The sequence below is a fragment of the Ictalurus punctatus genome, chromosome 7 (genome assembly GCF_001660625.3).
Source record: "Ictalurus punctatus breed USDA103 chromosome 7, Coco_2.0, whole genome shotgun sequence".
NCBI lineage: Eukaryota > Metazoa > Chordata > Actinopteri > Siluriformes > Ictaluridae > Ictalurus > Ictalurus punctatus.
In genome coordinates this window covers 5,621,531-5,646,530 of record NC_030422.2, presented here as the reverse complement: position 1 = coordinate 5,646,530, position 25,000 = coordinate 5,621,531, and the positions used below count along the sequence as shown (strand labels likewise).

Sequence of the window (25,000 nt, the reverse complement as noted above, 5' to 3'; positions counted from 1 at the left end):
GTATGCCTGCCCGTTAAATTAAACGCGAATACGAACGCATTTCCCGGGTAATGGTGGAGTCCTGACCTACGAATAGAATTCCAACCCCATAGAAAATGATTTCGCGTGGACTCTATTGTTCGCGTAAACACTGGGCGCTTATTGTTTTGGCCTTTGCGTCAAATCCGGCCACAGAAAGGTCAGATTCTGACCCTGCTGTTCTAAGCACGTCGCATGGGCGGGCGGGAACACCACGAGAGCGAAGAGCACAGCTGTATATAAATCTGCCTGCAGCATAATGCCAGCGGTGGAGACGCCGAGCATTCCTGGCTAATCCGTGAACTGCTACGGCTTCCTGTCGCCAGTGCGGGCGTACAGGAAGCCCAGTGAACCAGCAGAGCCGAGCGTATTAACGGCCGGGCCGAAAGCTGACGATCAACTGCTGTCCACATGAAGAGCGGATATAAAGAAGGACGGAGGAAAGTCCAGGCAAGCAGAAAGAGAGCCGAGTTTAAAACGGAGCCGTTTACCAAGTGACAAACACCTGCGCAAGTTCCAGTTCTGCACCAGCGACAGAAATGGAAAAAAAAGACGAGAAAACGCGCAATCAGAGTAAAGCGGTAAATCTTCCAGCAGGAATAATACATCGGTCAGGGCACGGACTCTCTGCGGAACACCAGGCTCATCTGGGAGCCATCCTCGCCGCTCGGTGTGAGCCCGGCCCTCGGAGAAACCACACGATTAGATCATCAGTCTTGTGAAGAAGAACGGCCAGGCTTCTAAATCCGGCGCACATCGTCTCCTAAGAACGTCCAGCAGGGGGCTGTTTAAAGTGAGAACTGGTAAAGGAGCCACCGGCTTGATAAAGCACTAGTCCAACAGAACGAAGGTCGACGATCCTCACCGAGAGCAGCTCTCTCGCTTAACGATCTTGAGCACTTCTAGAAGAGCACCAGCTCTCCCAAAGTCCAATTCTTTCATCCCATGTGCAATCATTCTGGAATATTTACAGATCCAGGACGTCATGCGAATTGACGCCTAATCAAGCAGGATCACGGCGACCGGAGCAGACGCGACACAGCGGGATTGCGCGATAGAACAATTTCAATCCTCTCTACAGGGTATTAGACTCCCATGATATGATGTTTACTCGTATACTCGTATACCCAGACCAAACCTTTATACATCTTCCATAAGAGTTCTGCAACTTAAAAAACACACACACACACCAAAAGAGGAGTCTTTTTCTTGATGAACCTATCGAGGCATGAATCTATAATGATTTGTGCGGGTGTTTTGAAGCCCTGCCCCCGTTCCCCATCTCAAAACCGGACCTTGCTTTTCGTCTCCAGGTCTACGGAGAAGGTTTAATATAAAAGAGAACCCGCCACGATAGAAACACGCGCCCGGTGCTACGACCTCATCGGACAACGCGCAAATAAGGAGCCCGGGTGAAACGCGGCGTCGGAGGTCACGTGCCGACTCCGAACGCCGCGCCGGAGCGCCAAAACGTAACGCGACGGCTTAAGGAGTACCGAGGTCAGAGCAGGGTCAGCTCAGAACTACGAGCACAACGCTGTAGATATGAATAAAGCGGACATGTTTACACGGCACTGGATAAGCTTATCGCGCTAAAGCCTCCAGAGCTGCGGGAAATGATTCATTCTAAGCAACACAAATCCCTTTGAAATATTCTAACTCACAAATGGTAGTAAGTAAGAAAGAACACGAAATAGTTAGTGTCCCGATGCGAAGTAGAGTCACCGTTACCACACCGAAGTCCGTTATTTTCCCACACCGGCACATCCCAAAGTGCTTTACTCCCCTTATACCACAGCAACCTGACAACAAGTGCCGTTTTCCATTCAGTAATGAACGCCACACGTATGTTTTTACATTTTTATAGTTATATTGAATGCTGTGAAACATTCTCTTGGAGTTGAATGTTAAAAAAAAAAAAAAAGAAAGTATTCGATACTCAAATGACGATTAAAAAAAATTTAAAAAGTGTTCAAACGGCGACATTAAGCCTGGTGGGTTTTTGTTTATAACGATGGAAGAGAAACGTCGTTTGTTAAAGCGGTTATACGTCAATGTGCCGAATATTCATAACGGACCGTGGAACAAATGGGTGTGTAAATCACATCATGGCACGGCGAATGGAAATCAGATGTGGTCCCGAGAGATTCACACCCCTACGGCAAACCGAAGGACACGGACTAATGCCCCGATTTAATTAGTGATTCTTTTGGGGTTTTTGAGTTTACGGAGTCTCTGGGTGGATTTATAGGAGGGAAGCGACGCCATCTGGGATTAACCCTCCAAACAATCTGCACTGTGCACCTGCAACTTCTGCACTTTACTTCCACCTGGCTCTTTCGGCTGCACAATTGCAATGAACTTTTTTAAAAAATTATCAATATTATTATTATTTGAAACATTTTTGACCCATAATTCAAATAATAGGGCGCACGGTGGCTTAGTTTAGCATGGTTAGCACGTTCGTCTCACACCTCTAGGGTCGGGGGTTCGATTCCCACCGTGTTCCTGTGTGTGCGGAGTTTGTGTGTTCTCCCCGTGCTGCGGGGGTTCCTCCGGGTACTCCGGTTTCCTCCCCCAGTCCAAACACACGCATGGTAGGCTGATTGGCGTGTCCAAAGTGTCCGAATGTATGAACGGGTGTGTGAGTGTGTGTGATTGTGCCCTGCGATGGACTGGCACCCTGTCCAGGGTGTACCCCGCCCTGTGCCCCATGGGACAGGCTCCAGGTTCCCCGTGACCCTGAAAAGGAGTAAGCGGTATAGAAGATGGATGGATGGATGGAATTCAAACAATATTCTTCTCAACTCTTTCTAAGCTTGGCTCAACTTGTCATGTGCCACTTTTCCACTGCGTTTTAGCGTCGCCTCAGCGCGGGGGCTGTCTTCCATTCCCCTCCAACGCAGGAATAACGTTTTATTAACGTATCATCGAAGCACTGCACAAACACACGCTCAGACCGTATTCCAAACACCTTTCCTGTTCACTGAACACGGAGCCTATTCAGGATGCAGAATAACGACGCCCTAGACCCTACGCAGTGCTCGATGTGACGAGTTCGATTCATCCGCGACAGGAGAGACTTGAGACTTGACAGGAGGGACCCGTTTGGAAACCGGTAACAAGCAAGACGTAAAAATCTAAGACGGAAACCGTCGGAATTTTATCTGTAAATGAGAGAGTCATTCAGACATTTATTCAGGCACAATACAGATCCACTCGTTAAGGAGAATTCCCTACTCCCTCGGCGCTCGGCTCACGTCTAGTACCGGCTCGGCTCGCTCGGGACCTCGACCACCGAGGTGGTACTAAAAAAAAAAAAAAGTACCAGGTACGAGCCGCAGTGGAAAGCCCTAAAAAGCACGAGTAGTCACATGATCCCTACCTGCCCACGAAACCCCCACGCATATGTTTTTTATTTTTCTATAAATATTGTTTATAGTGCTAATAATTAATAAAACCAGTGATATTAGCGACTATAAAATAAATGTTCAAATAAATAGAGAGATTTTTTTTTGTGCATCGGTGCTGTAGTCATATCTTCTCACTGTAACGTGATCCTCTGGAGTCATCCTCCCTATTCAGTCTATACTGTTTAAAAATATATGATCTGTTCCTCCAGTCGATCACTTGAGATCTACAGCCCAGGTCTGCATGATGGCTGGTCTGAACACTGGTCAGCGTTTGTACTCGTGTACAGGTACTCGTGTCTTAACCGTGTCTTTGGCTTCACGACCACGGCGGGTGTGTGCTTTCATTTCTCGAAGTGGATTTTGAGGTATGATTTGGATCGGTTTCCTGTTGAAAAAGCCAACCTGTTTTCAGGTACAGTTTCCCCGACAGACTGGGTCACATTTGCTTCCAGAATTCACCGATATGTACTGGAATCTATTCCTACCTGTGAAATGTTTCCTGTGACACAACCCCTGAGCAAAATAGATCCACCCGATGTTTAACAGCTGGCAAGGTGTTCTTGTTGATCAAATGTTACACACACGCTCCAAACATACAGTTAGTGACTGTGACCGAAGAGAATCATAAGTTCTCAGCACTTGTTTCCAAACTGCCTCGGACATATCTAGATGTTGTTTTGGATACTTGGTTTTCTTCTGATGACTCTTCCATGCAGGAATCAGTGCAGAGTAGAACGGTGCATCACCACTCCTGTGTCAGCTAAACCTTCCTACATCCTCAGTGTCATATGGAGGGTTTTGCCGTGCCTTTCTGGCTAGCCTATGGGCAACATGCATTGACTTCAACAGTTCCCATTTGAATGCACTGCATAGGAAATCGCAAGCTGGAAGCAGGCTGATATCTACACAGTCGTATCCATTACGGGATAGTAAGCATACCTAACAATCCCCGCCTCTCTTAACCTCCCTCGCCATCTCTCCTTCTGTCGAGCCACACATGATATTATGTCGTCAGTGATCCTGAGCCTTTCTGCACTCCGGACCTGCCTGATCCAACCTCTGGATGGAGCTCTCATCAACTGAAGGATACATTCTGCTACTGAAGACGACCCCAAGCAATGCACCCTGGAGATTGCTGAGGTACCATGGAAATGGTCTTGGACCTCATGGACGTTCTCGCTGTGGTTGCTGGGACGACGGTTGCAGCGATGTCCTTGGGACCGCGATTACCACATGCAGTTTTACACTCAGGTCTCCTTTAGTGAACGGTGGACTAGTTCAACACACAGACTTCATATAAACACCATCATGAACTTCCCTTTACTTTCACACTATCCGGTGTGACCCAGATGAGCACGGGTTCCCTTCCGAGTCCGCTTCCTCTCAACGTTTCTTCCTCATATCACCTCGGGGAGTTTTTCCCTCGCCACCGTCTCGCTCAATAGGGATACATTCACACACTTAAAATCTATATTCCGCGTTTATATGCTCCAAATAAAATTGAACTGAAATCGAATATCTTTGAATAGCATTCCTCTTGCATTGTAGGCTTCAACTAGCCTCACTTTCAGATCCTCAGGCAGCGGTTTATAGAAACGGATGTAGAAACCGAGGCTGAAAGAATCAGATAGAGTACAGAGAAAGAAGTCTGAAATGGTCATTAACCATAAATTCCTAATGACCATCCTTAACCTGAGTAATGAGTCCTAATGAGCCAGTTCAGGCTTAATGTCTTATGTTCCGAGACTTTACAAACTGGAAGAGGGTCAAAACTTTTGCACATCCCACAATTACAAGTTGATTTTTTTATTTTATTTTATTTTTTTTTACAATTTTCAAGTTCGTCCAATATAAAGTAAACGTGCATGGACATTTGTAGAAAAATGATCATGTTATTGATTTCCTAATACCTCGTTTTCCTATTAACCCCCAAGTCGTTTTTCTAGATCTTTCTGATTTCCACTTAATCGGCCTCTATGTTGACCTCGGTTTACGGATTTGGAAAAGTCTCAATAGACCCGTGTTGCCTTGGAGACACAGATAAGAGGAGGCAGGTCTATGCCGGGTGTTCCTGCTGACTAAGTGCATTTTAATTTCCACTGCACACATCTGAATAAAGATATGCGATGTGAAAGTCTGCGTTCGGTCAACGATCGGTGCTCATATAATTATTTATTAGGAAATACGCCACAGCACTGTTTTCCGAATCGGATCGGCCAGAAGGTGTTGATTAATATTTGTGAGGAGACATTTATTATCATTTTTCTCCACCGTCGCAGCTTTGTAACAGTCAAAGGCAAAGCTGTACCTCAGCATTTTCCACCACAGGAAAGTCTTCAGGACTTTTATTATTTTATGAATAAATGAAACATTATCAGTGTTGGGAATTTGCTTTTATACATTATGCACATCGTACTACGTAGGGCCTCTCTTTGCTCAAAGAGCAAGACGTTGGAAACGTTCCTTTACTATATTGGTCCATGTTGACATGATTGCATCAGATAAAAGCTGCACATTTGTCAGCAGGACTTTTATGCTGAAAATCTCCCACTCTACCATATTAAAAAGGTGCCGCGTTGGATTCGGATCTGATGACTGGTGAGGCCGTCGAAGTGCATTAAAGTCACGTTCGTGGTGCATCGCTACATCGGGAGCCATTATAAGGTGGGTAAATTAAGCTCACAAAAGGAAGTACACGGTCAGCAACAGTAATTAGATCGGCTCTTGCGTCCCAACGATGCTCGGTTGGTATTAAGGGGACCGTTACGTGCGAAATAAAAAAACATTCCCCACAACGCTACACCGCCACCACCACCCTGAAGTGTTGATGCAAAATTCTCACCCTTAAATTTGCATACTGCAGCAGAACTCAAGATTCATTAAGACCAGGTAAAAGGCGAGCGTCGACTTTCTCAATTTCGGAGACGGCCGTATGGACAGAGAGACTGAGGTGTAGCTCTTACCTTGCCCCGAGTTGTAGATTGCTTTGACTGACTTCTTCACCTTCTGTAGAGCCGTTCGGTCCTGATCCAGCGCCTGCCGAGAGTGACAAAAGAGAAACCAGTTTAAACACGTCCGTTAGCGTCGCATCAGAACACAGATCCGAATCGGAATCGGATTTTTTTTCCTCTTCTCTCCACAGACAACTGTTCGTTCGTTCAGGCCGCACCTCAAGACGAAAGCACAGGGGATTCAGTCGTTCGCTGTAACCATAGCAACAGGGCAAGACGCCCGTGTCGGACAACTTTTTTGGCACAGAGACGTGAACAGGCAGCGAGACAGAAACTCTCGAGCGCAAAGGCTTCTGTAATACCTACAGTTTCCATTAGACCTCCACCATTGAGAGGACTGGAGAAAAAGCACACAGATCTAATTACAGACTAAATGATTAAAGGAGAGACAGAAAGTCAGAGGGAAATATTTGAAATCCCACCAACCTCCTAATGCGAGTAGATGTACGCAAAACCAAGCTCGAACTCTCACGGGCTAAATTACTGGGAATAGCAGTGGTGCAGTCATGGCACACAGCTGCTTGGCAACAGCGTGAACGATACAGACTAAATCCACACATGTGTCTTGTTCATCACATGAGATTTAAAATCCAGATTTAAACCATTAACCCTTCTGGAATAATCTCTTCCTTTAAACCCTCAACACTGAAAAACATTTGTGTTGCGCTTTTTTTGGGTTTTAAAATCCCAACGTGACATGCGGCGTACCTGCCGAGCGACTAGCGGAACAAAAGAAATAAAGAATATATTATACACGGGGTGACTTTTCCTTATTTACGGTCTGTCTGTCTCACACACACTCGTCTTACCATCCTTATGAGGACCTTCAATTGATGTTAATAATTAACACTATGCACACACTTCCATCACATCCAACCCTCATATCAGCGACCAATAGGAAACCTTTTGGCTATTTCATTTTCATAACAGCTTCTAATAATAAAAAAATATATGATCGTTGAAATGTGCGATTCACGTCCTGGGAATCAGCATTTTTTTTAAATTACACATCTAATGCGATTGCATCGTTCGAACACCGGCGGTCCCGATCTGTGCAACCGATACGGTTCAAATATACAGAGCACAATGGGCATGCTCTCTAGGACACGCAGTATTATGTTATACAGTTACACAACCATGTTATAATGATTACAAAAATAATAATAATAATAATAATAAAAAGCCTTTAGACGACAAGGCTGCAGATGTCGGTCGGTTTAGCCAACTTTGGAGCTCTATTTCAGGTGAGGATGACCTCCGGTGCTGCTACAGAGATCGTTATGTTTAAATCGATCATTACTCCCAGGTCAGGGACTTTGTTTATAACGGTCGAGCGCTGCCGAGTGTACGTGTCCCGTCTCAAAATGGGGTGAAAACTCCCGCACGACGTTAAGGTGTGTACACGTCTGTAATTCCGTTTGTGTTTACTTCAAGTGTGACTTTAATGTGACGGATTGAGGATCATCAATAATCGCCGACTACGTTTACACGGACAGCAGTAATGTAATTACTGACCTTACTCTGAGTAAGATAATAATGTGATTAAGGTGTGTACACGAGTCGCTTTTAGAACACTCCTGTCATGTTCCCGTTTTACACGTTATAGAACATGATTAGATTAACAGCCCGCGTCATTACGTCACCGCGCCACGCCGTCCGACGTCCCTCCAGAATTTCACGTATCGACGTACAGTTCGTCTTCGATACAGTACTGTATACAGTTCTGGGTGTATTTATTTATGTATTTTTACGAACGCTTCAAGTGCGGTTAATTATTAGTCGTGCCGTACGTGCAAATAGACGACTGCTTGAAGCCGTGGGCTGCGTCTCAAATCGCGTACTTACCGTCTGTATAGTAGCCGAGATGCATGTATTTTTCCCCACTACAGGCCTATAGTAGGCAAGTTTGCGGTTTGGGACGCAGCCGAACTCTCTCGTTCGCCGTAAAACGTGAAACTGCCGTGTGTACGTGTCCTGTCGCACAATGCGGTGAAAACTCACGCGACGTTCATAATGCGGTTACGGTGTGTACACGTCTGTAACGCACGTCCATAATACGACTAAAACAGGAAATACTCCACCTGTCTTAATTCCATTAGAGCTTACTTCGAGTATGACCTTAATTAGATTAAGGTAAGTAAAAATTGCTGTTTAGATGCTAGTTTCTTAATTAGAGTATGGTCTTAATCGGATTAAGAGTGCTGCCTCTTCCACCGAGAAGTCAAGTTCATCTCGTTACTAATCTGTATGCCAGAACTACCGTTAAAGGATTCTTAAAACAAGAAGGAAGCTACTGAAGAAAAACCATTTCAGACACCTGACCTCGTTGTGACCTTGACACTGTTTGGCTCAATTTCAAAATCTAAACTCGGTTCATCTGCTGGTTACAAAAATTCCACATAAATCCTAAAAACTTCCAAACACCCGGACAAGAACGGGAATCTCGGAAGGACGGAAAACCCCCAAAAATATGAGGATGAGACAGAAATACACAGGCGCAACAACGCTGTTCAAGTGATTCAGCTCATAGAGACGAACAGCAGCAGCACGCCTTAGGCCCTGTTTACACTAGCGCGTTTTCCTAACCGTCGCTACGGTCACGCCTGTCGTCCACCCCACTCCGGCGGAGACTTCTGGAAACTCCGGGCTGGCGTTCCAGTGTAAACAGACCAAAACGCAGACTTTTATAAACAAAGGCGTGGCTCCGCCAACACTCGCCCCCTGATTGGGTCTTCCGGATCATCGCCTAAGACGTGACCATTACGCTACCTCGATTATACACAACAACACGGAGACTGAACCTCAAGCTTGCTTTGCTGGCTTATCACACTGCAGCTGCTACATGCGCAAGAGGCGAGCTACCATTAGAGCGATCGCCGACAAATCTCATCTCGAGCGGCGTAAGCCCTACACGGAACGCCGGTTCGGACCAACAACCGACTTCCTGTTTACACTCGCACGTTTACACTTGCATCTAATTAGTGACTGAATTAACTGTAATGAGTGAGACAAAGAAAAAAAAATATATATTTTTTTTAAAAACAGAATTTTTTACACTTGGGACATGTTGAGATACTCATGACTTGGCAACCTGAGCCTCGGCACGTGACTTCACCACGACGACGATACTGAATACTCGTACTGAAAATGGATCAGTGCTGTTCTCATTGGGGTTTTTTATTTATTTATTTTTTTTATTTACATGTACTGATAAACGTTCCGCATTCTCGAGTCGTCTAAACTCTAAACCGCGTGGATACGTACGCGTCAAACGTTTCCCCCCTCGAAAGATATTTTCAGAATCATGCCAGGCCGAATCCCCCCACCTCGGAGACAAAACCTTTCAGTTTTACTTCCCACACAAATTGCGTGTTTTGAAATTCGCCCCCGATCTCCTTCTAAAGCATCGAGCCCCGATGACGCCGACGTCGACTGTACGGCCGTCGGATCCTGGAATTCGGCGAGGAAACGAAACGGGAGCGATAAAACGGCCGGGTGGAAAAATCTCGTCGGCGGGCATGATGCGTCGACCTCGGAGGCATGCGCTTAGCAGATAGTCCAGCCGTGCTCTGACCTGCTGTGTGTTTACATCTTAGGATCAGTCTCAACACACCACTTCCTGTGAAGAGAGACCGCCAGGGAAGAAGGCAACAGAGCAAGCGAGCGAGCCGGAGAGAAGGCAGGATGCAGATGCAGAGTAGTGAACCACTGATAGTACTGCAGCATTCTCGTTTTGACCTTCCTGATGTAAACCGCGTAACCACGCACCAACGAGACTTTACTTCCTTATATATATATATATATATATATATATATAAATAATATATATATCACATCATTAAAAATGACAAGAAGTTCAAAAGGAAGTGAGGTGAGCAGCTGAGTTGTGTGTGAGGAAGCTGGCTGTGCTCCAGAGAACGTCCTAGAACTAGTGACAGCCATGTTGGTTTTTCAGGACACCGATAGCTTCCTGGATATCCGCAGGTGTCCTGGATCCTGGATATCCCAACTGCGTTGGGATTGGGAGAGTGAACAGATGGACTCCCTGAACAGTCTGTATATACACTGTAAAACAGCTCCGAGGTCTAGATTTGAAAAATCGATCGACGCTGCTCCGCTAAAATCGTTTAAAGTCCCCGTGGAGCACCTCGCGTTATTCGGGACATTTTGAGTGGCTCCTCCCCCTTTTGAAACGGAGCGACGTTTGTGTTTCTGAGCCGCTCAAGATCACAGCCATCACCTGTAGCCAAAAACACCAGTGGACGGTTCGATATTAATACGGCCACCGATATCGTTATCGCAATAAATACCAGACGATATCGCGATACAGTTTAAAGCCCGTATCGCCCGTCCCTGCCGTATCGGTAGTAGAGAGAGGCCGTACACGAGATAGAAATGCGAAAACATTGAGAAACTCATCAACACCTCCTAGTAGTCAAAACCGGCTATGCCGAGTCCGCTACCTAGACAACTGGGTAAAGACGCAAATTCCACGGCGAAGGTAAATTCGTTAATCATCTCATCAAATTAGATCTGAATCCCTTTTCCACTTGGTTAGCATCACTCGCTCACTTCTGATTGGTTGGTACCCATAACGTATCCTTCCGATAGTCGGTCTGCTGGCAGCCATGTTGGAATGGCATCGCTCTCGGCCAGTCCTCTTCATCCTCTTCTTATCTACTGGAATGGGACGAGGTCCATGAACGACAAATAAATTTACAAAATATTTCAAAACACGGACTTGACGTGGTTGACAAATGCGGCGTTAAATAACATAACGTATCCAATATCGCACAATTACCATCATTTCTCATCAGGTTGCTTCATCTACTATGACGACCACGCAGTCAAAAAGTCGTCCGGTGAAAGAGCGCAACGTTTTTGGTGATGTCGAACGTATTCTAGCTATATCATCCGTGGCCATCGTTTTAGGGACTTCCCTAACGAGACATCGGATCAATTTACCAGAGCGGCTTCGGAAATAACGGTAACGGAGTGCGCGAGGGTATCTCGCGCCCACAAGAGCAATTATATCCACACACGATCACGCTCTTGACTCGCTGCGGCGAGGAACCGTGACGTTGGATAAGGAGAACAGAGTGATGAGAACGGCCATCGGGGAGAAAATGACAGAGCGGCCTAGCAGGTGTCCTCACCATCCGGCTCATCAGCGTCAGGACCATGGTGTAGAATGCTGCCACGCTTGATCTCATTAAAACCCACACATACTACTACAGTCGCCATGCCAACGTCACAAAACACAACATCAGTTGCCATGCCAAAATCTCTATTAAAATAAATAAATAAATAAATGAATGAATAAAAAAATCCCAATAAGATTGCTTGTTTGTTTTTTTGGAAGAAGACGTCGACTCGATGTCCCGTGACGTTCCCATGACTCCGGCTTTACTGACTGTTCATAAGCATTCATAAGCATCTTCATAAGCGAGTTATGAGCGTGTTGTGAATGTCTGAACAGAAAGCATGATTTCATCGGTGCAGATGTTTATAACTGCAGTCTTTTTATTATTATTATTATTATTATTGTTATTATTATTTATTCCAGTCATATACAATATAGATTCACACGTTTTTAAAAAATAAAATAAATAAATAATGATCTCATAAGCAGGAGAAACAGAACATGCAAAGCCGTGTTCCTTGAGGAACTTACTGGCTGTGCGCTCCATTGAGAACACATGTTCGACTCGAGCTTCACAAGAATCATGAGGTCATGTTCTACACTGAGGAACTGCTGGAAGAACAAGCACAAATTTCTCCAAATTTACCCCCACATGCACACACACACACACACACACACACACACACAACACTGCAATCGAAGATTATGTAAATCTGAGTGTAAGGTAATGTATTGCTTAGGGCTTTTAATTTGTAAAATGTAAATTAAGACTCATTCTAAAGCGCCACGTGTTTTTAAAGATTCAACAGACAGTCTTCAGAGGAAACGTTGAAAATGTCGGCCATGTGGAAACGGGTCACGGTCTCTACAAAGGACATTGAACAAGTGATTCGTCGTCCTGCGAATGTACTCTATATAGCCAAAGGTTTGTGGACACCTGACCATCACACCCATGTTCTTGTTGAATCGTATATACAGGTTTTAGAGCAGCATCTGCTTCCATCCAGATTTCCATCCCGTCTTTACTTCTGAGAGACTCCGCCTCTCTACGATCCCCTTTTCACACCCAATCATCTTACTGACCTGTTCCCAATTAACCTCATTACTTGAAAAAGAGTCCTCCAGCTGTTACTTTTTTTTTTTTACTAACACTTACTTTTCCTGCCTTTTGTTGCCCCCCCCCGGCCCGTCCCAACTTTTTTGAGACGCGTTGCGGCCATCGAATTCAAAACGCTACACTTGCTCAGTTTAAACCGTCGATTATGACGACCAACATATAGGCTTGTGAGATTTGCGAATGCTGTTTATATTTACATTCATTTACATTTTACACGGCGTCCCAACTTTTTTGGAACTGGGGTATCGGTCGTAGTCCTTGACAGAGCTACCATGCAGAATTTAAAGCGGAAACTGACAAACGATTGGCCTTTTAGGAGACCAGAAAAGCTTCAGTAAGACCTGCACACTCATCGCCGTGTACACAGATGTAGGTCAGCGGGAAACTGCAACAACCGGCCACCAGATGAAACACGACACCCTCTCCCTCTCCCTCTCCCTCTCTTTCTCCCTCGGCGAAAGAAACGGCACACTTTAATGGCCGTGTGTGGAAAGCGGAGTGTTTAATTCCAAGAAAAGTGCTGAGGCCAGAGTTTATTGGCTGTTGTGAGTCAGAGCCGAAGAACCACTCCGCTACCCTCCTCGGCTTTTAAGGCTGCCAAGGAGGGAGAAAGCAACACATTTTTCCAGCTAACACTGACTACAGAATCAGCACGACTGAGAATATCGTCACGTAACACTGACTGAACCCGGAGCCCTTGTCAGGATCAACACCGCCGAGACATGCCAAAGCATTCGCAGGCTCAGCGAACAGAACGCAGGGTTCCGGATGGATAGAAATAAATAAATAAATAAATAAATAAATAAATAAATAAATAAATAAAAAGCGGCTCGTCGTTTTAACGATGTCGTGTTTATTACGTGTCCATGGTAACGGACGTTCTGATACTCAGCCCGGAATGTTCGAGTCTTCTTCAGCCCTTAAGATTTTATGGTCTCCGGCTAAAGTCCGAATCAGGAACCGCACACTCCCACACAAACACACACACACACACACACACACACACACACACACAGAGTCAGGTGGGGATTCCCCAGGAAGTTGAGGAAAGCCAGTGCATACCTGGGCCGATGATTCTGGCTGAATGGAATATGCTTCCCCAAACACACGATTAAATAAATAAATAAATAAACAAACAAACACATTTTAGAAATGCCTACATCAGGTAGAGAAGCCATTTCACGCACATCTTCGTTTTCATCTATAAACTCTCCAACTTTAAAAGGGAAAAACAAACAAACAAACAAACAAACAAACAAAAAACACGTCCCATCGAACATATGACGCGTTCTTAACGGATACATATATAGATACGAACAGGAGGGGTACTAATCACGGGTTTGTTTGGTTTTGCGACGTCTCTGACAGACTTCGCGGTGATCCCTTGCGAGGTTTGGATTTTTAATGCCAAGCTGCGAGATATGAAGCTCACGGGACAAACAAAGACAACGTCCATTACGCTGTGCGATGCATTTAGAGCATCCTTAGTAACTGCCGGTCAGGGTCCTGGTGGGTTGGGTCTCATTTGGGGAAACGCAACCAATGAAATTTTTTTTTTTTTTTAGAAAATATAGCTGGTATGTACAAATCAGATATCAACCGTGTGAAGCCGTTATGAACCGGAACGATGTACTTGAGGTTGAGGAATTGTCGGCGTTTCCCAGGACGTAGAGTTTGTTTATTTGTTTATCTATTTTGAATTTAGTGTGGTTCAGGCCACTCTTAATTTGGATTGAAATCTAAATACGGATAGATAGAGGCATCGTGCGACACCTCTACTACTATGACTGTTAATCTTCCTTTGTAAGACTCACATTTTTCAGAAGGGAAAAAAAAAAAACCCCAAAAATCAACAATGAGCCAGATGTGGAACATACAACATCAGCGTTCTTTACTCAATCTCAAGTCCAACCCTTAACCCAAATCAGCACAAGAAATAAGTAGGTCACTCTGACCACACTCACAGTGCTCGCTTCTAACGTAAACAGATTAACTCATTTCACATGACGTGAATGACTAAACACTCAAACGGCATATCCGACCGCGTACACAGAAAACCCAGTCCGGACCAGCAGTCAGAAGAGATCGAGCAGGGCTACGGCGAGGGGAAGGCTGACCGCGACGGGTTTTTAAACGAGAAGGGTCCTGAAGAGATCGAGTCGAGGCTAGGGCGGAGACAGGACGAGAGCTGCAGCACTCGAGATTCCACAGGAAACGTGTCCCAAAAAGAATGCGCCATGCCATCCTCAGCCTTTTCCTGAGAAACCGTCAATTACATAACCAGAGAGTCCCAAATACGAGTTTAGAAAGTGCACGCTGATATCGGCACCCTCGGAAAACATGAGCAAACGAGGCTCTATTCTCGATGTATAGTTTGAACCTTTTGAATTTTTTGTTCAAAAAAATTCACAACACAGGTTTATATATAAAAATTATATATTTGAAGTATATTCCCATTGACATTTTACTGTTTTTTTTTTTTTTGTACACTTTGGTGACTAGGAACAGGAAATTGTTCAAGCATAACTTAACAGGGGTATAAATATGAGGTAACACACAGGCCAAATTCCCTTAGTCATTCATAACAACGGGTGAGATCAAGGAATATAGCTGTGATGTGCGGCAAAAGGTTGTTGAGCTTCACACAATGGGAAGTGGATATAAGAAAATAGCACAAGCATTGAAGATGCCCGTTTCCACCATCAGGGCAATAATTAAGAAGTTCCAGTCCACTGGACATGTTATGAATCGACCAGGAAGAGGACGTGTGTCTGTATCGTCTCAACACACTGTGAAGAGGACGGTTCGAGTGGATAAAACATCTCCAGGTATCACAGCTGGAGAACTGCAGAAGTTAGTCGTGTCTTGGGGTCAGAATGTCTCCAAAACTACAATCTGAAGTCACCGACATCACCACAAGCTGTTTGGAAGGGTTTCAGGAAAAAAGCCTCTACTCTCATCCAAAAACAAACTCGAGCGTCTTCAGTGTGCCGACACTACTGGAACTTCAAATGGGATCGGGTTCTACGGTCAGATGAAACCAGAATAGAGCTTTTTGGTAATAAACACAGAGGGGGCTTTGGAGCACAGAGAGGTAGCCGTATGGAAAAGTACCTCATGCCCACGGTTAAATATGGAGGAGGGTCTTTAATGTTTTGGGGCTGTTTTTCTGCCAGAGGACATGGACATTTTGTTAGGATACATGGCATCATGGACTCCATCAAATATCAACAGATATTAAATGTAGACCTGACCGCCTCTGACAGAAAGATTCAAATGGGCCGTGGTTGGATCTTCCAGCAGGACAATGTTCCAAAACATCCATCAGAATCAACATAAAAATGGTTTACTGACCACAACATCAAGGCCCTGCCCTGACCATCCCAGTCCCCTGACCCGAACCCCATAGAAACCCTGTGGGGTGAACTGAAGAGGAGACTCCACCAGCGTGGACCTCGAGATGTGAAGGATCTGGAGAGATTCTGTATGGAGGAACGCTCTCAGATCCCTCGCCATCAGGTATTATAGGAGAAGACTCCGAGCTGTTATCTCGGCAAAGACAGGTAGAACAAAGCATTGACTAAAACGGTGCCAACGATTGTTGCACACCGATATTTAACAAAAGATATCAATATTTTTTTTGGATAAACCTGTTGTTTTTGCAATTGTTTGATATCCATGAGAGCAGAGCATTTCTGGGATATTCTTTTTTAAACAAAAGATCAAAAGAATAAAGACCATTTTTCACAGCCTTCTTTGCTCATATTTTCCAACGCTAGCGGAGGACGCCGTAGGTTCCTTCAGGGCTCCCGGATTTTCTGGTGGTGCCCTATAATGACCTTGTATCGCACTGGGTGTGTGTTATTCCTGCCTGAAACCTAGTGTTCCTGGGATACACTCTGGACCTGAAAACCTGATACTGAACATGAATCAATGTATTAGCACAATGGAATAAAAACAGACTGGCGGTCAGACAGTGCGTTATCATCATAGCAACTTTAACGCTTCTAACTGAAGGCTAATCGCGAAGCAACGTCCCAGTGGTGTGACCGGTTTCACTACCAACAATCACATCATTTCATTTTCATGACTATCGAGTTTCAGGAGTGCTTCACTAGCATCAGACGGTAAAGCTGCAACAACTAATTTCATTATGGATTAGTTGGGTCTGTGACGTCACTGTCGATTACCCCCCCCCCCCCCAATCAGTGATGTCACTTCACATTTCGATGAATAAATGAAACATCAGAGGTCACAGAGAGGAAAACCGCACGATCCAGCTCGTCCAAAACCCTTCAAACAAACTCGTAAGTGTATTAACGTGGCTCGTCGTGTCCAGACGCCGCGAACGGATACGTGCGCTGTTTAACGTGTTCCCGACGCGTTTTCTTCAGCGCAGAACCGCTTTAAAGCGTGCGGACGATCAGGATTCATCGCTTGTGAAAATAATCGTTATTTGCAGCCCTATCAGATAGAGAATCAGGTACTCGGGACGTAGCGAACGCCCGGCCGGCGGGACTGCACCCTGCGCCAGTGACATGACAATAACTTTCCTTTACTTTCACACTATCCGGCGTGACCCAGATGAGGACGGGTTTCCTTCTGAGTCCGCTTCTTCTCAACGTTTCTTCCTCATTTCATCTCAGGGAGTTTTTCCGTCGCCACCGTCACCACCGTCTCGCTCAATAGGGATAAACTCATAAAACACACTTAAAATCTCTATCCCGTGTTTATACGTTTCCGTAAAGCTGCTTTGAGACAACGTCCGTCGTTAAACGCGCCACACAAATAAAACTGAACTGAATTTGACCTTAACTTCGCCAGTAGCGAGTACAGGACCAGAAATTTAGCCGACGATTATACGACGTTCATCCAGTCTGTACTGCACAGCCCTGATCTCCAGATCAAATTTTAGACTACACTAATGTTTTTGTCCCAGAAGGTAGCTCAAGGCACACAAACGAGCCAGGCCGTGACAGCTCTTGAATGACAAGCATGCACCAAACACACACTTCAGTCACAGCTGAATGCAGCTCTGTCTGCTATTATCGTGCTGACAAAAGGACCAGCGAACGCCAGAGGATCCGCACAGCCCGAGCGCTCGAGGGACGGTGATGCAGCAAATCAGGCAAAACTGCAAATCAGAGAAACACAGTGTGACGTGGACTCGTTTAAAAAAAAAACCTCACATCTGCTCAACAGTCTCTTTCCATAAATTATGAATAATACCACACACACATCTGTATTACAAGGATCGGGGAAGGGAGGGGGGGGGGGGGGGGGGGGGGTTTGTTGTTTTTTTTAAAAAGTGCTGATGCAATAGATATTCCTGCTCTGCTCGAATGGTTTGTTTAAGGTCAACTCACATCGTGTTATTTTCCTAGCTATTGCACACAGATGTCTCCAACGTTCTGGAGACAGAATGACACTGAAGACATTCTATAAGCACAAAGCAGACTTCTTTTTAATATATATACATATATATACACATATATATACACACACACACACACACACACACACAATAAATGCTGACTTGGGAATCAAGTGGATCGTTGTAGTGGGGTTTTTTTTTAGCATCCAAGGTGATCTTTTATTATTATTATTATTATTATTATTATTATTATTATTATTATTATTTGGACACATGCTCTCCAAATAATCCTCCGATTTCCAAATTGGCCACAAACCGATAGTTGGAGATCGGGTCAATCATGAAATGAAGTCAGCGGAGAGAGTGATCGCAGTTGGAGTGGAAGAGAAGGGTGTCCTATGTGATCCAACATGCAAGAGCAAAACAAAATGAAGAATTCTGGAAACACTAAGCTTCTTCCAAAATCCACTCCCAAGCCTCCGTATATTAAACCCCTTCATATTTTTTAAAGCAACACTTTTCAGTAAAAGCTGAGAGAGTGATACAGACTCTCCTTATGTACATTCACCTTTGAGTACAGGAACATGAGGCCATTCTCTCTCTCTCTCTCTCTCTCTCTGTGCCATGTATGTAATGTGACCTTCCAAACAGTTGTAATTTGCATCTGTTTTTAGCTTCGTCAGCCATTCCTTCTCTTTCCTTTAGGTAGTAATGTGGAAGGATACCAGATCGTTTCTGCTGTAGCGATCCTTGAAACAAATAGTCAAAACGTAAAGATCGTCCCCCGAGTAATCAACCGGGAAAATGAGTACGATTTGGTGTTTTTTTTTTTTTTTGTCTAAATAGAAAACAATTTTTGTTAAATAGGACTACCCTCGAATGTCATATCTAATATGTTACATATCTAAAAGGCTACCTTGAGGCGTACAGACAGAAGACAGATTGTTCCGGTAGACTTCTGAAGGGATTCATCATCAATAAAGATTACTGGGCTTGTTCCAGAAGAAGCCACGTAAGCCCAAACTATGACACTACCTCCACAGTGCTTGACCAACGAGCTTGCGTGTTTGGCTCGGATAGATTTTCCCACTTTTTCCTCAGCTTCGAAATGGCTTGCTTTTCTCCCATAGACAGCTCTCTGGTCTTCATGTTAGTTTATCCTTTTTAAACAACAGACGTAGTCTTCACAGGTGAAACCCAGGGTGCAAACCGAGAGTAGACATTCAGCACTACTAACCGTTTAAACAAATCAATCTAACATCGCACACCGGGGCAACAACAAACACCGGTCGGTCACGAGTTCCAATATTTTTGATCGCTTGAAAAGTAGGCGGGTGCCGTTTTCCAAGACGTTTAACACGTCTAGACGTGAATATCAGGAAATGAAAGCTAGAATTCTGATCCGTCGTCTCGTTCATCTCTTAATCTCAAACCCAAATGTCTGCAGCGTCCACTATAGCACAAACAAAAGAACTGGCTTTGCCGTTCCAATACTTTGAGGGGTCTTAGTGCTGACAAAGTATGAAGAGTGGTGGTTTTAAAAGGCTATTAGCTCAAGCGGAAGCGCCGAGTGCCAGGCACATATTGCTTTCCGTTAATGAGGAGCAGCTATTCTCAATCGCAACGCGACTTAAAGCGGCTAATGGCGTAGTCTATTAGCGCTTAATGGCATAGAGATCTATTAACATTCGACGGCTCCGTCCTTGCTCTAATGCTACACTGCTTAAACGCTCAAATATCCACTGGCTAGCTGCACGGATCAAACATCTGTTCCTGGGCATCAGGGATCGGCATCTCCAGGAACCGTGCACGAATCGCTGCTTCTCTGATGCCAAACGGAGCCTGCGCGTCTCACAAAGTCAGACGGAACGTATTCGACTTTCACCACTCAATTACCGCAGAAGAAAACTCTGATGACGTTCGATTCGGCCTACGGGGTCGTGGACCGACCTATTCGGGGCGGCTATAACCCGCTGCGTTCGAGTGAAAACGCCACGTCTATACCTCGGCAGGTTTTGCTGCAGTGCAGAATATTTCAGCATGTCCTTGTATGAGAGATTCAGGCAGCTCCCATATCGCCGAGGCACCATGCGCACAGTCACTCTGCAGACAGAGGCTTATCAACCCTGGCAGCCTTCCCTTAGAGGACCTCCTCTCACCCGTACGCCCTAGCAAACGACGCGCTTTTAAAAACGGCCGATAACGACGGCAAAGTGGCGCTCGTGATGGAAGATATAACGCCAGGCTTTTCCAGAGTTCATTCAGGTTCACCAAAGCTAAAGACTATGAAAGGAAAGCATTAGTGAAAGGGGGAGAACGAGTACGCCGTTCTACCCGGCCATGTTTTCAGCAGGCCGTCTATACGTCGACGGTGCCATCTGTTCCTCGTATTCAACACGGGAGAAACGGGAATGTGAGCGACGCCATGGAAACTATTATCTCGCACAGAACGAGGGATTAGGATGGAAAGAGATGGCAAAGAACAGACAGAATGGGGCCGGAACAGATGGGGGTCGAGATGAGCACGAATAGAAGAAACGGCCTGGCGTAAGCGTCCAACAAGTATTTAAATATTCGCAAGTAGTTGATCTAAACAATAAATCAGATATACTACATCGATTGAAGTCTAAGTACCAAACTGCCGTCATCCTGCAACGTCCCTCGAGATGTACGCATCTAATCTAAACAACAAAATGCAAATCCTTTTCATTCATTCATCTTCAATAAGCATGTTATACTGGTCAGGGTCATGGTGGTTCTGGAGCCTAATCCCAGGAATACTGGGTTTGAGGCGGGAATACACCCTGAATGGGATACCAGATCACCATGCACACACACACACACACACTCAATAACACCTAGGGCAATCCAATCTTAACCAATCCACGTATTAGTATGTTCTTGGGAGGAGGGAGTCAACCTGAGATCACTGCGGAAACCCATGTAAACATGTGGAGAACAGAATCTCCATGCAGACAGTAAGCCGCGGATAGAAGAGTCCAGATTGCATCATCGGTCCAATACCGATACTACGTACCAGATCAGTTTGTCCCTACTTGTTTTGATGTTAGTGAAAGCAAAGCAGCCAGAAAAGGACGGAGCGAGGGAGCAGAACTGGACGGGGACACTGAAAGCAAAAACCTCCTTCGTGTCACTATGCCAGACGACTCCGAGTGCAAATGTGTTTTACATATTTACACACACGCTGTTGTCACAGGTCGTGCATGACAAACAAGCACAAACGCCAACAGGCTTAAGTATGGAAGAATGCACAACAGGAAGTGCTGTTATAGGGAGGAAAATAAATCAATCAATCAACGAAGGGGTGGTGTGATGTGGCCCAATATAAAGCAGAGTCACTGTTACAACCCCGAAAGTAGATTATTTCTCTACAGCAGCACATCCCAAAGTGTTCCGTCTCTTATACCACAGCGATATCTTTTTAGCGAACACCACGTCATACTAATTACGCGTTTATAGTTTAATTGACGTTTCAACAGCTATATATATATATATATATATATGTTCTCAACATCCTCTATAAATGGCTCTGGGTGGAAGAAACGGCATACTCATTTTCATTAGCCAATCACGGGAGTCTGTGAGGTCATGTATGCGGAAGGGGGCAGATAGCGTTTCCCTCGGATTGTGTTCAGCTGCATCGTGATTCCGCACGAGTTCGACCGGCTGGTCGTGTCACGGAGGAAGCACGCGTTACCCTTCACCCGCCATGTTTGAGAGAGCTGGGTGGTGGGTAGGAATTGACAAGCAGTCAATAGCGCCGGAGTATAAAATCCCTGATGGTTCATCTGAGACACTGGCTTGGTGAAAGGTGAGTCATTGTGGTCTCGCTGCCTGCCAGTGAAAGAAAAGCCACCTGCTAACGAGGATAAGGACCTGACAGACTGCACACAAGAGAAACCAAATACCACCATATGGAACTCAAAACCCATTAAAAAAAAAAAAACCTCTACAGAGTGACTAAGCATCAAAAACAGCATGGAAAATCACTGATAAAGAGAGAACATCTGTGCTTAAAGCCACAAAACAGCATGTAATCGATCAGGACTTAAACCACACATGGTGACGAAATGACATGTTGGTTGTACCACATGACATGCTCTCAAAATGTAACACGGGTAGAGAGGACTTAAAGAAACCCTGGCTAGCTGAACCACTAACTGAATACGTCATGCCATATAGCGCACTGTTTAGGTGTATTTTGAAGCGCGGGTGCCAATATTTCCAACACGAAGATCATCCTAGCAGGGAAAACGGAATTTTACAACAGAAATCTGTGCACATACACATGGCTCATGAATTCACAGGCCAGTGTTCACCTACATGAAATCAAGTTTCCAACCACCTTTCCCCGTAACCGTACAGCGTCCTTTCCCCTTCAGTGAACCGGCCAATTTTACAACACGAATCCTTGCACTTATCACTATTCGATTTTGTTTTGGGGTTTCTGTTTCGTTTTTTTTCTCCAAATGTACACCAAGCGACAGTAAGAAAACAACGAGGGAAAAATCTGGTGCAACCATTACTTATTAATTAACAGTTTTTGTTTTTAGCAATCATGGAGGCCACAGTCTCACCCACATGTTTACCGCTGACTCACAAGGCCGAGGCCAAAGTTCACGTACATAAAATCAGTCTGAAGCCAAACTAACCCACCTTTCACCATAACCATACAGTGTCCTTTCCCCTTCAGTGAATTGACCTTTCCCCTTCAGTGAATTGTCCTTTCCCCTTCAGTGAATTGTCCTTTCCCCTTCAGTGAATTGTCCTTTCCCCTTCTGTAAATTGTCCTTTCCCCTTCTGTAAATTGTCCTTTCCCCTTCAGTGAATTGACCAATCTGCTGGATGCATTTTAATTAGCGTTTTCCAAAGCGATTCCTGAATTACCACACGGCTAATCTGTACGGTTTAAACAAGTCGACTGAATTCTCCACGGACTATTAGATTCCCTGGATAGTTCACTATATTATCCATGACGCGCTATATAACATAATCCAGTGTATAACCGATGTGCTGTTTCTGAACAAAAGCATAGAGATTTCCTTCCGATTTAAAGTCTCTCGTCAGAACGGATACCCGGGCAGCTAACTTACCTTACAAAAGCGTACAAATATAGGTGGAAAACAGTATTTAACGACCATCGAAGGCAACAGGGATTCGGTATTCGGCGCGTCACTTTGCGTACTTCTGTATTTTTACGGTTTCGGTTCGCTTGATTATTTGTAACATTCAAATCGTTTATCCAAATACACGTCACGACTTTATGTTTCTGGAGCGGCCGTTCGTAAGTGAATTCATCACGCAGTGCTCTATACAGAAAAGTCTGTGTGATAAATAGTGAGTGAGGGAGTCATTTTAGACGACACACATGCTGGAGCAAACCATGTGATCTAAAGCACTAAATCATTGAGGATGATGTAATATGACCAGCTTGGGGTTTGGGTTTTTTTTTTAATTATTATTATTATTGCTAGGATGAGTCATTCTGGTGGAGCACCATCTAAAATCACCAGACATCTTTATCCCCTCATCTGTTTTGGTTAAACTGGCAATAATACGTTCGCCGAGTGTTCGATTTCTCTAATGAACAGTTAGAGATATTATGTTGAGCTCATGACGGCCCCAAGGTAAAAGCCGCATGATGAAAAGGACTGCTTGTAAATAGAAAACATAAAGAAAAAAAGAAAAGGATGTTTTAATCCCAGTCACATGACCCCGATTTCAGACTCGCACTCGCCTCGGTCATCTGGACGACCTCCGAGCAAGCCGCAAGAGACTCTGCGTTAGTATTTCCATAGTTAATATTGGAAATACTGTGTTTTATAACGTACAGTGTTGCACAACTCCACTAATATTAGCACTCTTGGTAAATATGAGCAAAGAATTGTTTGATATCCATGAGAGCAGAGTATTTTTTTTTTGTGGAATTTTTGGACAAAAGATAAAACAATAAAGATCATTTTTCACAGCCTTCTTTGCTCATATTTACCAAGGGTGCCAATATTAGAATCAGAAGATCCTGATCCTGTCTGGTTTGAGGCGCTGCCCTTTGCCCTGAGACAAACTAATTTTATTCAGGGAGGTATTTCAGCTATTTTCTTCTCACATTTATGTCTGATTTATATTAATGCAGAATTCAAAAAAAAAAATTGTGAATTGGGGGAAAAAAAACTATGTAAAGAAAAGAAAAAAACAAAAACAAACACAGGGACTAGCCTGTTGTATGCTTTTTGGTGCGATAAACAGTCAGTACGTTTACGTGGACAACAATAATCCGATATTAACCCGATTAAGACGACACTCGGATTAAGAAACTCGCATGTAAACAGCGAAAAGTGCAAATAGACGACTGCTTGAAGTCGTGGGCTGCGTCCCAAACCGCGTACGTACCTACTACAGTATATAGTAGGTGAAATACATGCATCTCAGCTACTATATAGTAGGTACGTACGCGGTTTGGGACGCGGCCCACGGCTTCAAGCAGTCGTGTATTTGCACGTACGGCACGACAGATAATTAACTGCACTCAAAGCTTTCGTAAAATTAAAACTGAAACACCCGAGACTGTATACGGTCCCATAACGAAGACCGACCGTACGTCGATACGTGAAATTCTGGAGGGAACGTCGGACGGCGTGACGCGGGGACGTAATGACGTGTGACGTTAATCCATCTACATTCTATAACACGTAAAACCTGAACGTGAAAGGAGTATTCTAAAAGCGACTCATGTAAACACCTTAATCAGAATATTGTCTTATTCAGAATAAGGTCAATAATTACATCACTGCTGTCCGTGTAAACGTAGTCAGTGAAGTAAAATCTACTTCAGCCTGAATAATGTTACCAAAAATTTCTGTATTGGCCCATCCTCCTATCCTTCCTCTTCTTCTTCTACCTATA

General features: G+C 44.6%; 1 protein-coding gene across 10 annotated transcripts in view; it reads right to left on the bottom strand.

The window, feature by feature from the left end:
• Window positions 1-25,000, bottom strand: part of asap1a (ArfGAP with SH3 domain, ankyrin repeat and PH domain 1a) — a 69,897-nt gene that overhangs the window by 38,145 nt on the left and 6,752 nt on the right. For all 10 annotated transcript variants that reach the window (XM_053681813.1, XM_053681808.1, XM_053681812.1 and 7 more), the window contains one exon: window positions 6,395-6,467. In XM_053681813.1, coding sequence (XP_053537788.1) covers window positions 6,395-6,467 — 73 coding nt within the window. The remainder of the gene's footprint in view (window positions 1-6,394; window positions 6,468-25,000) is intronic.